The sequence below is a fragment of the Artibeus jamaicensis genome, unplaced genomic scaffold, assembly GCF_021234435.1.
Source record: "Artibeus jamaicensis isolate MK-2021 breed Jamaican fruit bat unplaced genomic scaffold, CSHL_Jam_final scaffold_461, whole genome shotgun sequence".
Taxonomy (NCBI): Eukaryota; Metazoa; Chordata; class Mammalia; order Chiroptera; family Phyllostomidae; genus Artibeus; species Artibeus jamaicensis.
This window is the reverse complement of record NW_026522045.1, coordinates 9,231,297-9,248,670: the sequence shown is the minus strand read 5'-3', so window position 1 is coordinate 9,248,670 and position 17,374 is coordinate 9,231,297. Positions and strand designations below refer to the sequence as shown.

General features: G+C 38.7%; 1 protein-coding gene across 4 annotated transcripts in view; it reads right to left on the bottom strand.

Annotated features, from left to right (window-relative positions):
* The window catches only part of MID2 (midline 2), a 161,102-nt gene that overhangs the window by 39,825 nt on the left and 103,903 nt on the right, over positions 1 to 17,374 (bottom strand). For all 4 annotated transcript variants that reach the window (XM_037167111.2, XM_037167112.2, XM_053657522.1 and 1 more), the window contains exon 4: positions 16,197 to 16,304. In XM_037167111.2, the coding sequence (XP_037023006.1) occupies positions 16,197 to 16,304 (108 nt within the window). The remainder of the gene's footprint in view (positions 1 to 16,196; positions 16,305 to 17,374) is intronic.

The window sequence follows — 17,374 nt, the reverse complement described above, 5'->3', positions numbered from 1 at the left end:
TATATTTTGGTTGCTTGTTTGTTTTGTTGATTAGGTTCCACTTACAGATAAGATCATATAGTATTTCTTTTTCACCACCTTGCTTATTTTACTTAGTATAATGCTTTCCGGTTCCATCCCTGTTATTACAAAGGGTAGTAGCCCTTCCTTCCTTCCTTCCTTCCTTCCTTCCTTCCTTCCTTCCTTCCTTCCTTCCTTCCTTCCTTCCTTCCTTCCTTCCTTCCTTCCTTCCTCTCTCTCTCTTTCTTTTCTGCAGTCCAATATTCTAGTGATCCACTCATATACTGATGGGCAATTAGGTTGCTTCTAGCACTTGGCTAACTGTAAATGTGCTACTATGAACATTGGGGTGCATAGGTTCTTTTGAATTGGTGTTTCAGGGTTCTTAGGGTATATTCCTATATGTGGTATTGCTGGGTGAAAAGGCAGTTCCATTTTTAGTTTTCTGAAAAAATTTCATACAGATTTCCACACTGGCTGCACCAGTCTGTATTCCCACCAAGAGTGCACTAGGGTTCACTATTATCCACATGGTCTCCAACACTTGTTTGTTGATTTGTTTATGATGGCCATTGTCACTGGCATGAAGTGGTATCTCACTGCAGTTTTAATTAGCATTTCTCTGACAACTTGTGATGCTGAGCATTCTTTCATATGTCTCTGGGCCCTTTGTATGTCCTCCTTGGAGAAGTGTCTGTTCAGTTCCCGTACCCATTTTTTAATTGGATCATTTCTCTTCCTGAAGTGGAGGCATGTGAGTTCTTTTTTTAAAATTTTATTTAACTATTTTTCAAGTACAGTTTTCTGTTTATTTCTCCCATCTCATCCCATCCCGCTCAGTGCTCCCCACCTCCCTCTCATTTCCATCCCCCCTTAGTTATTGTCCCTGTGTCCTTTATACTTGTTCCTCTAAATCCCTCCTCTTTCTCCCCTTAAATTCCCTCCCCTCTCCCCGCTGTACCCCTGTTTTCTATTTCAGTGTCTTTGTTTTTATATATTTTGAAGTTCAAACTCTTGTCCGAGGTATCATTGGAAATATGTTTTCCCATATGGTTGGTTCTCTTTTCATTTTAATGCTGTTTTCTTTAGCCATGCAGAAACTTTTTATTTTTATAAGATCCCATTTGTTTATTCTTTCCTTTATGTCCCTTGCTGTAGAGGACCTATTGGTGAAAATATTGCTGTATGAGAATCTGAGATTTTCCTGCCTATGTTCTTTTCTAGGACTTCTTTGGTTTCATGAATTATACTTAAGTCTTTTATCAACCCTGAATTTATTTTTGTGTAAGTTGGTTATACAGTTTCTTTTTCTTTTCTTTTTTCTTTCTTTCTCTTTTTTTTTCCCATGTAGCTGTCCAGATCTCCCAACACCATTTGTTAAAAACTCTATTTTTACTCCATTTTATGCTGCTGCCTCCTTGGTCAAATATTGATTGACCAGAGAGACTTGGGTTTATTTCTGGGCTCTCTGTTCTGTTCCACTGATCTATGTGTCTGCTTTTATGCCAGTAGCATATCGTTTTAATTACAGTGTACTTGTAATCTATTTTGCTATCAAGTATTTTGATCCCTCCTACTTTGTTCTTCTTTCTCAAAATTGCTGTGGCTCTTCAGGGTCATTCATGGTTCCATATAAATTTTTGAAATATTTGTTTTATATCTGTTAGATATGTCACTGCTATTTCAGTAGGGATTGCACTGAATCTATAAATTGCTTTGGGTAGTATGGACATTTTGATGATATTAATTCTTCCAGTTCATGAACATGGTATATGTTTCCATTTGTGTCTTCCTAAATTTCTTTCTTCAGTATTGTGTAGTTTTTTTCATTTTTTAAAATTTATTTAATTATTGTTCAAGTACAGTGTTCTGTTTTTTACTCCCATCCCAGCCTACCACCCAAGTACTCCCCATCTACCTTCCATTTCCACCCCCCTTAGTTGTTGTCCATGTATCCTTTATGCTAATTCCTGTAAATCCTTCCCCTTTTTCCCCTGAAATTACCTCCCCTCTCCCCTCTGGTCACTGCCCCCTTGTTCTCTATTTCAGTGTCTTTGTTTTATTTTGCTTGTTTGTTTCTTTCATTGTTTAGCTTCCTGTTAAAGGTGAGATCATATGGTATTTGTCTTTCAACACCTGGCCTATTTCACTCAGCATAATACTTTCCAGTTCCATCCATGTTGTTGCAAAGGGTAGGAGCTCCTTCTATCTTTCTGCTGCACAGAATTCCACTGTGTATATGCACCATAGTTTTTTGATCCATTAATTTACTGACGGGCACCTAGGTTGCTTCCAACTCTTGGCTATTGTAAATTGTGCTGCTATGAACATTGTGGTGCATAGGTTCTTTGATATTGATGTTTTAGGATTCTTAGGATATAATCCCAGCAGTGGAATTGCTGGGTCAAAAGGCAGGTGGATTTTTATTTTTCTGAGAAAATTCCATACTGTTTTCCATAATGGTTGTACCAGTCTGCAATCCCACCAACAGTGAACTAAGGACCCCTTTTCCCCACACCCTTTCCAACATTTGTTGTTTGTTGCTTTGTTTATGATAGCCATCCTGACTGGTGTAAAGTGGTATCTCATTGTGGTTTTAATTTGCATCTCTCTGATAGCTAACGATATTGAGCATCTCTTCATGTGACTCTGGACCTTCTGTATGTCCTCCTTGGAGAAGTGTTTGTTCAAGTCCTTTTCCAATTTTTTAATTGGGTTGGGTGTCTTCTTAGAGTGGAGTCGTATAAGTTCTTTGTATATTTTGGAGATTAAACCTTTGTCTGAGGTATCATTGGCAAATATGTTTTCCCATACAGTTGGTTGTCTTGCTAATTTAATACTGTTTTCTTTAGCCATGCAGAAGCTTTTTATTTTGATGAGATCCCATTTGTTTATTCTTTCCTTTATATTCCTTGCTCTAGGGGACATATCAGTAAAAAAGTCGCTGCGTGAAACATCTGAGATTTTCTTGCCGATGTTCTCCTCTAGGACTTTAATGGTGTCATGGCTTACATTTAAGTCTTTTATTCACCTTGAATTTATTTTGGTGTATGGTGTAAGTTGGTGCTCAAGTTTCATTTTTTTGCATGTAGCTGTCCAGTTCTCCCAACACCATTTGTTGAAGAGGCTATCTTTACTCCATTTTATCTTACTGCCCCCTTTGTAGAACATTAATTGACTGTAGAGAGTTGGGTTGATTTCTGGGCTCTCTGTTCTGTTCCATTGGTCTATGTCCCTGTTTTTATGCCAGTACCAGGCTGTTTTCATTATAGTGGCCTTGTAATACAGTTTGATATCAGGTATTGTGATCCCTCCTACCTTGTTCTTCTTTCTCAAAATTGCAGCTGCTATTCAGGGTCGTTTATGGTTCCATATAAATTTTGGAACTGTTTGTTCTATATCTGTGAAGTATGTCATTGGTACTTTAATAGGTATTACATTGAATTTGTATATTGCTTTGGGTAGTATGGACATTTTGATGATGTTAATTCTTCCAATCCATGAACATGGTATGTGTTTCCATTTGTTTGTGTCTTCCTTGATTTGTTTCTTCAGTGTTGTGTAGTTTTCTGAGTACAGGTCTTTTATGTCCTTCGTTAGGTTTATTCCTAGATATTTTATCTTTCTTTTTGCTATACCGAATGGGATTTTTTCCTTGATTTCTGTTTCTGCTATTTCATTGTTGGTATACAAAAATGCCTTTGATTTCTGTATATTCACTTTGTATCCTGCTGTTTTGCCAAATTCATTAATTAGTTCGAGCAGTTTTTTGGTAGAGTCTATAGGATTTTCCATGTACACTATCATGTCATCTGCAAACAGTGACAGTTTTGTTTCCTCCTTTCCAATTTGGATGCCTTTTATTTCCTTTTTGTGCCTGATTGCTGTGGCCAAAACTTCCAAAATTATATTGAATAGAAGTGGTGAAAGTGGACATCCTTGTCTTGTTCTGGATCTTAGTGGAAAAGCTTTTAGTTTTTTCCCATTGAGTATGATATTGGCTGTAGGTCTCTCATATATGGCCTTTATTATATTGAGGAATGCTCTCTGTATTCCCACTTTGCTGAGTGTTTTTATCGTAAATGGGTGTTGCACCTTATCAAAAGCTTTTTCCACATCTATTAATATGATCTTGTGGTTTTTGTCTTTGCTTTTGTTTATATGATGTATTACATTTACTGATTTGGGAATATTGAGCCATCCTTGCATCCCTGGGATGAATCCCACTTGGTCATGGTGAATGATCTTTTTAATGTATTGTTGGATGTGGTTTGCCAATATTTTGTTGAGGATTTTAGCATCTATGTTCATCAGTGATATAGGCCTGAACTACTCTTTCTTTGTTGTGTCTTTATCTGATTTTGGAATTAGGATGATGCTGATTCTATAAAAGGTGTTTGGGAATATTCCATCATTTTGGATTTTTTGGAATAGTCTATGAAGAATGGAGGTTAGCTCTTCCTTAAATGCTTTGTAGAATTCTCCTGTAAAACCATCTGGTCCAGGGCTTTTGTGCTTCGGGAGATTTTTGATTACTGCTTCAATTTCATTTGCTGTTATTGGTCTATTCAGGCTTTCTGCTTCTTCTTTATTGAGTTTTGGAATATTATATTTTTCTAGAAATTTGCCCATTTCACCTATGTTTTCAACTTTCTTGGTATATAGTTCTTCATAATAATTTCTTACAATCCTCTGTATTTCTGTGTGGTCAGTTGTAATCTCTCCTCTTTCATTTCTGATTGTGTTTATTTGGGCTCTCTCTTCTTTTCTTGATGAGTCTGCTTAAAGGCTTGTCTATTTTGTTTATCTTTTAAAAAAACCAGCTCCTGGATTCATTGATTTTTAGAATTATATTTTTAGTCTGTATGTCATTTAATTCTGCTCTGATCTTGGTATTTCCTTCCTTCTACTTCCTCTGTGCTGTCTTTGTTGTTGTTCCTCAAGTACTTGTAGGCTTAGGGTTAGGTTGTTTGTTTAAAATGTTTCTATCTTTCTTAGGTAGACCTGTATTGCTATGAACTTCCCCCTCAGGACTGCCTTTGCTGTGTCCCATAAGTTTTGGGTTGTTGTGAGATCATTTTCATTTGTTTCCAGAAACTTTTTGATTTCTTCCCTAATTTCATTCTTGACCCATTCGTTGTTTAATAGCATGCTATTTAATCTCCATGATTTTGAATGTTTTGGGTCTTTTGTCTTGAGGTTGGTTTCTAGTTTCAGTCTCTTGTGGTCGGAGAAAATGCATGGGATGATTTCAATTTTCTTAAATTTGTTGAGGCTCATTTTGTGTCCAATCATGTGGTCTATCTTTGAAAATGTTCCATGTGATTTTGAAAACAATGTGTATTTAGCTTTTTGGGGATAAAGGGCTCTATATATATCAGTTAAGTCCATTTCATCTGGGTGTTGTTTAATGCTGCAATATCTTTGTTGATTTTTTGTTTGGAAGATCTGTCCATTTTTGACAGCGTGTGTTAAAATCCCCTACTATAATTGTGTTGTTGTCAATATCTTTCTTGAACTCCTCTAAGATTTTCTTTATATATTTGGGTGCTCCTATGTTGAGTGCATATATATTTATGATGTTAATGTCTTCTTGGTGGATTCTTCCCTTGAGTATTATGAAGTGATCTTCTGGGTCTCTTTTTATGGTCCTTTTTTTGACGTCTATTTTGTCTTATATGAGTATTGCTACCCCAGCTTTTTATCCTGGCCGTTTGCTTGGAAAACTTGTTTCCAGCCCCTCACTTTTAGTCTGTGATGGTCTTTTGTCCTGAGGTGGGTCTCTTGTTGGCAGTAAATGTGTGGATCATGCTTTCTTATTCATTCAGCTATTGAATGAATGTCTTTTGATTGGAGCATCTAGTCCATTTACGTTTAAGGATATTATTGATAGGTACTTAGTCATGGTCATTTTTATACCTGTGCTTGTCATTGTCTCTCTCTTTTCCTTCCTTTTTTAAAAGCAGACCTTTTAGTATTTCTTGCAGAGCTGGTTTGGTGGAGGTGTATTCTTTTAGACTTCCATTGTCTTGGAAGCTCTATATTTGACCTTCTATCTTGATTGAGAGCCTTGCTGGGTAAAGTAGCCTTGGTTGCAGGCCTCTGTTTCTCATTACTTGGAATATTTCTTGCCATTCTCTTCTGGCTTGGAGTGTTTCCATTGAGAAGTCAGTTGCTAACTTTACTGTGGCTCCCTTATAGGTTACTTCCTTTTCCTCCCTTGCTGCCTTTAAGATTCTCTCTATGTCTTGAAATTTTACCATTTTAATGATGATGTGCCTTGAAGTGGGCCTCTTTGGGTTCCTCTTGATTGATACTCTCTGTGTTTCCTGGATTTGTGTGACTTTTTCTCTCATCAAATTAGGGAAGTTTTCCATCATTACTTTTGCAAATAGATTTTCTATCCCTTGCTCTTCTTCTTCTCCTTCTGGTATCCCTATTATTCGGGTATTATTATGTTTTATATTGTCTTGTATTTCTTTTAATCCCTCTTCATTCTTTCTGAGCCTCTTTTCCTTTTCTTGCTCTTTCTGGGCATTTCTTTCTACTTTGTCCTCCAACCCACTTATCCGATCTTCTGCTTCATCGATCCTGCTTTCATACCTTCCACTATGTTCTTCAGCTCAGAAATTGTATTCTTCATTTCCTCTTGGCCCTTGCTGATAGTTTCTATTTTCTTTTTCATGTTGATATAGTTTGCAGTGAGTTCATTGTAGCTCTCCTTTAGTTTATGGTAGCTCATTGTGAGCTCTTTGAACTTCCTGATAACCAGTGGTTTGAATTAAATATCTGATAGTTGACTTGACTCTATTTCATCTAGCATTCTTTCTGAGGCTTCCTCCTTTCCTTTCATTTTTTTGTCTTCCCATTGTTTGTGAGACTCTTCTTGTTAGCTTCAGCTTCTTAAAGTGATTTCTTCTGGCTTCCTGGATTTATGGTGTGCACTTCTGTGGTATAATACCTGTGAGATTCAGTGGTGTAGTCTACTTGATCTCCCCAAATCACTGGTCTTGGACTATCCTTAACATTGGCTCTGGGTGTGTCTTTGGGTTTTTGTTGTTTCTGGGTCTTTTTGTGTGGGGGAGGTTTTTCCCACCAGCTGGTGAACTGATGGTCCCTCTGTCCCCTACCTGTTTTAATGTGCTGTGCTGGTGAGGGTGGGTTGCTTTGAAGCTAGTTCTGCATATACAAGGTTTTGAATATTCTGTTTTGCTCTTGTTCAGTTGTTTGCCCTGGGAAATTTCTCCGCCGTTTAATTGTATTTCCAGGTAGATATTGGGTTGAGGTTTGTGTGGTTTCTACTCTCTCCTTCACCTTCCTTTGTTGTTGGGTTTCCTCTTCCTTTGGGTATCCTGGTGTTCACCGCTTCTACCTATTCTTTTTGTTGTTGTTGTTGTTATCAGTTGGAGGGGAAGGCAAACTGGTTTATGACAGCAGGAGAGTATTCTATGATATTTACAGTAGCATCTGGTAGAGAAGAGATAGGCACTCCCTGGAGTATGTACAGCGACAACCATAATCTTCAACCCACCTAGCCACTTTTCAGAATGGGTGGAAGGAAGATAAGGTTCTTGTTGGGGAGGGGAGGCTTGTGATTTGGATCCAGAGAGTAGTGAGGTTGAGGGAGGTCAAATTCTGAGGTAAGGTGAGAATTAGGGATGGTAAATAGGTGTAGTGTGAGAGGGAACAGAGTCATCCACTGCAGTATTATTGTTCAAGCAACAATGTAGTGGGCTAAGATCGGGGGGGGGGGGGGTTAGTATTTACAACAGCATGCAACAACTATTATTTACAATAAAATTAGAGCACAACCATATGACAGAATCTATGATATACCAAGATTAGGGAATATTGGACTTTCAATAGTTTGCTAACTGGGCAAGGGGAAGTAAAGAACAGTAAATTAGCAATACACTATGGTTGAGGGGACAGCAGAAACCTGTAAAGTGGTACAATATATCCAGCCAAGGTAAAGAATACTATACAGAAAGAGGAGGAATACAGAGATACTATTAAAAGATGTAATAATAATGAAAAAATTCAAATATGTAGTAACTTGTAGTTTTTCTGTTATAGCAAAGTGAATTTTGTCTCTCTGTCTGTACTTTTGGGATGCCCCCTCTTTGAGTCCAACTCTGGTCTTTTTGCTGTTTCAAGTCTTTTGTCTCACTTGAGGGGGAGGGGGTTGAAAAGAAAGGAAAAAAGAGGCAGCAGAAGGGAGGAGAAAGTGGTAGGTTTGGAAAGAAAGAAAGAAGGAATAAAACAAGAAACAAGAAGAGAGAGGGTAAAAGTATTGAAAGATAAAACAATAATAAAGTTAAAAAATAAAAGATTATTTTAAAAAACACACAAAAAAACAAAAAACCTCTTGTTGGTTTCCATCTGGTCAAGCCTTTTCTCCTGTTCACACTAGCTGTAGCAGTCTGAGGGTTGATTAGTTCTGTCTTTCTCCCTTCTGGGTGAACTCAGCTGGTCTCAAAATACTCTCCTCAGCGCCCCACTGAGAGCAGATTTTCCCCAGGATTCACAGTCCTGGCCTGGGGTGTGGACATGCATCCCAACCAGGCTTCTCTGGTCCCACCAGCCTGGGCATGAACCCTTCCCAGTGCTATGTGGGATTGCAAAGGTGACTCTTGATTCTCCCAAGCTGGTGACCACAGATTCCACGTGTGATCAATGCTCTCTGATTTGCTTCTTCATACCCACTCCTCTCTCTGACATCCAAGCATAGATCTCTCCTGGCATTTTTCAAACTGTGCCCAGCTGGGTAGGGTGGGAGGGAGGGAGCTGATGACTGGCTCTCTCCCAGGGGACTTGCAGCCAGCCCTCTGCTCCCAGTTCCCAGAGCCCACAGCAGACCCAAAAGACCCGGCCCAGGCCTAGTGCAACAGGGGACACAAGGGTGACTCTCAATTGTCCCAAGCCGGAATCCACAGACTCCACATGTGATCAAAGCTCTCTGTTTTGCTTCTTCATACCTACTCCTCTCCCTGATACTCCAAGCAAACAAATCTCTCTTTGTGTTTTTTCAAACTGCGCCCAGCTGGGTAGGGAGGGAGCTGGTGACTGGCTCTCTCCCAAGGTCCTTGAGGCAGCCCTCGGTTCACAGAATCTGAGGCTCTCTCAGAGACTGAGGTGGACCAACCTGGGCCTGGGTACGGCTGGGCCCTGGCTCAGCCTGGCCCTGGCCCAGAGGAGGGCCTGCAGCCTCGGCACTGTTCCCTGGGACCTTGTTGACCTGTAGCTGTCTCTCCTCACCTTTTGGTCATTCAGAGTGCTCCAATTTCTGGAGTCCTACCTTCCTATATACTGGGTACCTGTTGGCTCTCCATTGTGCTCCTCTGCAGATCAGCTCAGTTTTTCTCTGGTGCATGGGGGGAAGCAAAATACTTTTTCCTACTCCTCTGCCATCTTCCCAAAAACACAGTATTGTGTAGTTTTTTTACCTCCTTGGGAAGGTTTATTCCTAGGTACTTTATTTTTCTTATTGCTATAGCAAATGGGATTCCGCCCCCCCCCCCCCAATTTCTGATTCTGATCTTTCATTGCTTGGGTATATCAATGCCTCTGACTTCTGAATACTGACTTTGAACCCTGCCGTTTTACCAAATTTGCTTATTAGGTCAAGTAGTTTTTTGGTAAAGTCTATAGAGTTTTCTATGTACACTATCATATCATCTGCACACAGTGACAGTTTTACTTCCTCCTTTCTGATTTGGATGCCTTTAATTTCTCTTTCTCATCTGATCATTGTGGCTAGGATGTTCAATACTATATTGAATACAAGAGGTGAAACTGGTCATCCTTGTCTTGATTCTGATCTCATGTGAAAACTTTTAGTTTTTTCCCATTGAGTATGATGTTGGCTGTACATTTCTCATATATAGCCTTTATCATGCTGAGGAATGCTCCCTCTACTCCCACTTTGCTGTGTGTTTTTATCATAAATGGGTGCTGTACTTTATTAAGTGCTTTTTCTGCACCTATTGATATGATTATGTGATTTTTGTCTTTCCTTGTTTATGTGATGTATTACACTTATTGATTTGTGAATGTTGTACCATCCTTGCATCAATGGGATCCCACTTTATCATGGTGTATGTTCTTTTTAATGTACTGCTGGATGCGGTTTGCCAATATATTGTTTAGGTTTTTAGCATCTATGACACCAGTGATATTGGCCTGTAGTTTTCTTTCTTTGTTTTGTCTTTATCTGTGTTTGGGATTAGGATGATGCTGGCTTCAGAGAAAGAGTTTGGGAGTCTTCCCTCTTCTTAGATTTTTTGAATAGTCTGAGAATAGATGTTAGCTCCTCCTTAAAATTTTGGTAATATTCTGTGAAATCATCAGGCCCAGAGATTTTGTGTGCTGGGAGTTTTTTGATTACTGCTTCAATTTCATCAACTGTTATTTTTCTATTTCTGCTTTCTTCTTTCTCTTCATTAAGTTATAGAAAATTATATTTTTCTAGAAATTTGTTCATTTCATCCTATTTTCAAATTTCTTGTTATATTGTTGTTTGTAGTAATTTGTTACAATCCTTTGTATCTCTGTGATATCATTTGTAATCTCTTTAATTTCTGATTTTGTTTATTTGGGTTCTCTCTTTTTTCTTGATGAGTCTATTTAAAGGCTTGTTGATTTTGTTTATCTTTTCAAAGAACCAACTCCTGGATGTATTGAATTTTTGGATTATTGTTTTAGAATCTATGTCATTTAATCTTGCTCTGATCTTGGTTATTTCTTTCCTTCTACTCATTCTGGGCTTTGTTTGTAATTGTTCCCCCAGTTCTTGTAGATGTAGAGTTAGTTCATTTATTTGAAATGTTTCGATCTTTTTTAGGTAAGACCACTACAAACCTTCCTCTCAGGACTGCCTTTGTTGTTTCCCATAGGTTTTGGACTGTTGTGTGTTCATTTTCATTTGTTGCCAGAAACTTTTTGATTCTTCCTTGATCTCATTCTTAACCCATTCATTGTTTAATAGCATGCTATTCAATCCCCATGAACTTGAGAGTTTTTTAATATTTTCCTTGAGGTTGGTTTCTAGTTTCAGTCCTTTTTGGTCTGAGAAATGCTTGCTATGATTTCGATTTTCTTGAATTTGTTGAGATTGGTTTTGTGTCCTGTTATGTGGTCTATCTTTGAAAATGTTCCATGTGCATCTGAAAAGAATGTGTACTTTGCTTCTTTGGGTGAAAGGTTCTATTTATTCCTGTCAAGTCCATTTGATCTAGGACATTGTTCAATGCCACAATATCTTTTTTGATATTTTGTTTGGAAGCTCTATCCATTTTTGACAGTTGGGTATTGAAATCCTCTATTTTAAGTGTGTTGCTGTCTACATTTTTCTTGAAGTTCTCCAATGTTTTCCTTATATATTTCAGTGTTCCTATATTGGGTGCATAATGTTTACAATATTTATATCTTCTTTATGGATTCTTCCCTCAAATATTATGAAGTATACTTTTGTGTCTTTTATGGATTTTTGAAGTCTATTTTGTCTGATATAAATATTGCTACTTCAGCTTTTTTTCCTGTCTATTTGCTTGGAATATTTTTTCAATTATTCACTTTCAGTCTGTGTTTGTTTTGTTATTTTCCCTGAGATGTGTCTCCTGTAGGCTGCATATGTGTGGGTCATATTCTCGTATCCATTCAGCTACCCTATGTCTTTTGATTGGAGCATTTAATCCATTAATATTTAAAGTTATTATTCATAGGTACTCATTCATTTCCCCCCTTTGTACCTGTGTTCCTCTCTCTCACTCTTTTCTTTCCTTGTCTTATAGCAGTTCCTTTAGCATATTTTGCAGTGCTGGTTTGGTAGAAGCGTATTCTTTCAGCTTTCTTCTGTCAGGGAAACTCATTTCACCTTCCATTTTAATTCAGAGCCTCACTGGGCAAAGTAGTCTTGGTTGCAAAGTTTTTCTTTTCATTATTTGTAATATTTTTTTGCCATTCTCTCCCAGCCTGAAGTGTATCTGTTGAGAAATAGCTGCTAGCCTTATCAGAACCCCCTTGTATGTTACTTCTGGTTTCTCCCTTGATGCTTTTAAGATTCTCTCTTTGGTCATGTGTCCTTTATACTTGTTCCTGTAAACCCTTCCCTTTTCCCCCCCAAAATTCCTTCCCCTCTCCACTCTGGTCATTGTCAGCCTGTTCTATATTTCAGTGTCTTTGGTTATATTTTGCTTGTTTGTTTATTTTGTTGATTAGGTTCCTGTTAAAGGTGAGATCATATGGGAGTGGAAACAGGAGGGAGATGAGAACTGGGGGTGGGCTGGGATGAGAGTAAAAGGCAAAAACTGTACTTGAACAACAATTAAAAATTAAATAATAATAAAATGAAAATGTAAAAAAAATTCTCTCTTTGTCTTTAAAACTTGGCATTTTAATTATGAAGTTTCTTAGAATAGGCCTCATTGGGTTCGTCTTAATTGGGACTCAGTGTGCTTCCTGAACTTGCAAGGCTTTTCCTTCTCCAGGTTTGGAAAGTTTTCTGGCATTATTTTTTTAAACAGGGTTTCTATTCCTTAGTTCTTTTCTTCTCCTTATGGTATTCCTATGATTCAAATGTTGTTGTGTTTTTTATTGTCTTGGAGTTCCCGTAAACTCTCTTCATATGTTTTGAGTCTTTTTTCCTGCAGCTGCTCTACCTGGGTGTTTCTTTCCACCTTGTCTTCCAGCTTACTAATTCATTCAGTCCTCTGCTCCATGCAGCCTGCTTGTAATTTCTTCTAGTGTTTTTTATTTTAATTTCAGAAATTGTAGTCTTCATTTCTTTCTGGTTCTTGTTTATAGTTTCTATTTCCTTTTTCAAACTATTTTAGTTCTTACTCGGTTCCTTTTAGTTGTCTCTGAGCTCCTTGAGTATTCTTATAACCATTCTTTTGACATCTGTATCTGATAGTTGGTTGTCTCCAATTCATTTAGTTCTTTTAGTGGGGAGACTTCCATTGTTTTTTTTTGCAGGTTCTTTCTTTGTCCCCCCCATTTTAGGTGAGTCTTTTTGTTTGTTTCTGTGCTTCCTGATGTTCTGCTTTGCTAGCTGTCTTTGTAGGGTAAACTTCTATGGTAGGAATTCTTGTGGTAGGAGTTCAGTGGGATTCAGTGGTGTGGTCTCTTTGATCTCATTGTCAAATCCACATATTCTAGGGTTGTCCTTTCTTCTGTTTGTGTGAGCTCTCTTGTTTTATTTGGTTTTTACCTTTGACAGTTCCTTTGTTGTTGGGTTCTCTTCTCCGGAAAGTTTACTGATGTTCACAACTCCTACCTTATCTTGTATGTGATCAGTAGCAGAGTGAAGGCATAATGGATTAAGGCAGTGGGAGAGTATTCTATGGCATTTAAAGTATCAAGAAGTAGAGAACAGTTAAGAGATCCTTTGGAGAAGTATAGCAATAACCATGATATTTCACCCAACTAACCACTTCTTATAAAATCTCAAAAACAGATAAAAGCCATATTAGAGGGGAGAAGGAATGTGAGCTATAGCCAGAAAATTTAGCATTTGTGTGAGGTTAGATGGTGAGATATAGTGAGAGTAAAGGATAGAAACTAGGCATAGCCTGCAAGAGAATAGGGTTAACCACAACAGTAATAAAGCTCAGGAAGATAGTGAAATGGGCCAAGACTAGGGAGGGGTGCTGTGTAGTATTTACAATAATATGGAACAATTATGTACAATAATTTTGAAACAACAATAATATGACAAGAAATATATGATCTGAATAAAAAGAATAGAAAGTAAAAGACCAAGAGTAGTGTGTTGTTGGAATGAGTGAAGTGAAAGAAGAAAAACTAAAATGCAATAGGAAAGAGAAAAGAAAGAAAACCAGTCAATGTAATTAAACAAATAAAACTAAACAGAAAGAAAATAAAAAATAGTAATCAAATAAAATAAATAAAAATATAAAAAATAAAAGTAAACAATAAAATACAAGTTCTATAGGATAGCAAAGTGAAATTTTTCTCAGTTTCTTAGTTGTTGGTGTTAGCCTTGTGATGCCCCTCTGGATCTGTTTCTGGTTCTGTCACAGCTCTAGGTCTTATTGTTTCACACTTGGGAAAAGAGAAAAAAGAAAGCCTACTGTTGAGTTTAAACCTGCTAAGGGAGTTCTGCTGGCCTTCCTGGATGCTGCAGGCAGAAGATGGCTGGGCTTCGCTTTTTTCCTTTCCTGTGGTTTTGTCAGGATGGAGGCTAGGTCTGGGCTACAATATTTACAGGTGCTTAGCTTCTAGCCCAGGCCTTCGGAGTGCTGCCAGGCCCCCACTATCCATCTGCACTAAGCTGGTGCCTTTAATCCACCACGTTGTTCTGCCTGTGAGGTGCCCTGATTAGGAGCAACTCACACTCCACCTCCTCCCTCTTTGCTGGCCTGAATGCTGCACACTCTCAAAGTCCCTACAGGGCAGTTTAATTCCCCTCTTAAATTAAGTCTCTCTGGGGACTGCTACCCCTCTGAGCCCCTGCTGCCCCACCTTGATCAGTCCATGAGGCTCCCTGATTTGGAGCAAATCATGCCCCTCCTCCTCCCTTTCTGCTGGCCCAGTCACTCTGAGAGTTCCTTAAAAAGCAGCTGAGAGCCTTTTTTTTTTTTTAGTAAATTCCTCTTGTTTGTGTCTGCCATTCTTAACAAGTGCTTGACTTTTCACACATCACAACTCTCTGCCTAGTCTGTAGACTCTCTGGGTCAGGGTCTACCACACTGCAACTCTTCTCCTCTCTCCAGATGTCACCTAGCTCCCCAATTTCTCGGGTAATGTCCTACCCAGAGACCACAGTCCCAGTGGGGGCATACTGTCTCTGTGCATCTCGTACTGCATCTTTATTCTCTTCAGAGACCAAGCATCCAGGTGTCTCCTGGTATGGTGCTGCCTTGCCTACTCTGGTAGAGGAGGGAGCTTCAGAGTTACAATCACTGATCTGGCTCTCCTCCAAAGCTCCTGTGCTAGCCACTGACCCTGGCACCAGGCGCCAGGCCCAGGACCACAGCAGCCTTGATCCCCACTCAGGTCCCAGAGACCTTACAGTCTCAACACAATCACCTTACCATCTGGCTTTCAATGTCCTCTACAATTTTGGCCTCCAAATTCCATAAAAGCTGGGATTCCATTGGCAGTTCACTCTGTTTTTCAGAAGATCAGCTAGGTGTCCCAGTTGGGTACATGAGCAAGTGGGTTCAGCTCCCACCTACCTCACTGCCATCTTCAGTCTCAGCTTCTCCTTTTTTTTTAATTGAGATTCTACATTTCTATGTATATATTTCTCTAAGTGTCTTTGAACATACCTGGGTGTTTACAGACCTGTACTCTTGAAAATTTCAGTTTCTATATTAGCTGGAACCACCCAACATGAAATAAAATATTAGCCATTACTCTGGGTTCTAATAACTTCTTACATTGTACACGCAGCATGAGATTCATAATAGCACTGAGCAGAAAACCAACAAGCCTAAAACCATATAGATGCATGGGGGCCCACACATGACTTTATTGGTCATGATTCTTTAGTTCCCAAGCTAAAAGCCTTGAAGTCTTCTCTGTGCCCTTCATCTTCTCTATCTAATTAATCAATTTTTCTAATCCTTTCTTTTCTAAAAATGCCTATTATATTCTTCTCTTCCATTCAGGTTGTCACTTTATTAGTTTAGGTCTTCAACTCATACCAAGAATCGGTCCATAAGCCTCCTAACTGGCTTCCCTGACTTCAGTATCATCTCATTCTGATATACCCTGCACACCTCTGCCATATCAATCAGTGTTCTCTCTTCCTAAGAAACTAGAGTGATTTATCAATGCATTTCAGATTAAGCCAAAAGTACTTATGGCCTTCATAGTCCTTCCATAATTCTGGTCCACATTTCTACCACTATTCTTTTCTTTTTGTATTGACTTATACATATATTTAAGTACTCAAATCTGAAGTATGCAACTCAATGATTTTTTGCATAGACACACACCCATGTTACCACTACCAGGTCAAGATATAGAATGTTTCTGATACCCCAGAAGTGCCAGCTTTTTAATGGGATTTATATCACTAAGCCAGACATCGCTTCTTTGCCTTCCTCCGACTAAAATCTCTTTTTGTCTTGCTTTCATGATCTGAATTCACCTGGAACAATCAGGATAAAGCCTTGACATTGGTAATGTCAACTCTGCCTTGGCCTCACTGAAGCACTGTGCTTTACCTTTGTCTCTTTGATTTTGACAGCAATCATTTGCTTCCTCTGCTGGATGATCTCTACCAACTCGTCACATTCTTCCATAAGTTTTGCCTCATGCATAGCAGTATTCACCTGTCAAGAAAGTCCAGAATGTTACACAGTGATTGCTGCCTTTGTCCCCTGCTGGCTCTCTGAAAGGTTTGAACTGACAGCTAAGCATGCACAACTCCTTCCATACCTCCCTCATAAGATCCACTCCTAGAAGAAGGGTAGAGATGATGATATTAATGATGCAAGGGCATTGAAGCACCACAGACAGGAAACTCTCTGGCTTCTGGTAGATCATGATGGTTAATGGAAGGCTAGGCAGAAGGACAGATGAGATGGGGCATGTTATTCGCACTGTGCAATTCCCTTTACTACAGCACCCTGTCCTCCTGCTGTTCTTTTGGAAAGAGGGTAAGGAAATTTAAGTATGTCATGGAAAGAGTATCCCTCTTCACAGGCTTCATAATATTAAGATAACATTACAACACATTTTTACTATCCTAACAAACATGTTTTCATCTTTCTTTATTCTCTTATAATTTTGAAACATGAATGTGCAGGTATATCTTCACATTAAATATGTGCATGTATAGGTGTATTTTCACACAGTTGTCATTATGTCTTAGTAGATATTTCTCACCTTGGGCTGTCACCTTTCTGTTTGGGACAATTGCTATGTCAAAGTATCTCCACTGCAAAATCAGGGTTGGGTTGGGAAAAAAAGCCACCATTGATTATTGTTTTTCCATGTACTTATTTTTCCTTATTACTATCCCCACTACTATTGACGTTAAATGATGTGAAGCTCCCAAAAGGGTTAAACAAAAGCAGAGGATTTTTGTGCTGCCCAAGTGTAAAGGGAAAAGAAGGGGAAATCAACTTGCATCTTTTAAGCACTTAATATGCCAACTGCTTTAGAGATCAATTATTTCATGTAATTATCATAACCATTTTACAATATAGAGTTATTTTTATTCCCATTTTGCAGATGGGGAAACTGAAACTCAGAGAATTTTAGTGACTTACTCAATATCATACACCTAGTAAGTGGTAAAACCAAAATTCAAACTGAGTTCTGTCAAGCGAGACCCCTGGGCGGGCTGGGTGGGCAGATGAGGTTCAGTTCCATTTCAGCAGTACACAGAGCAGTCACA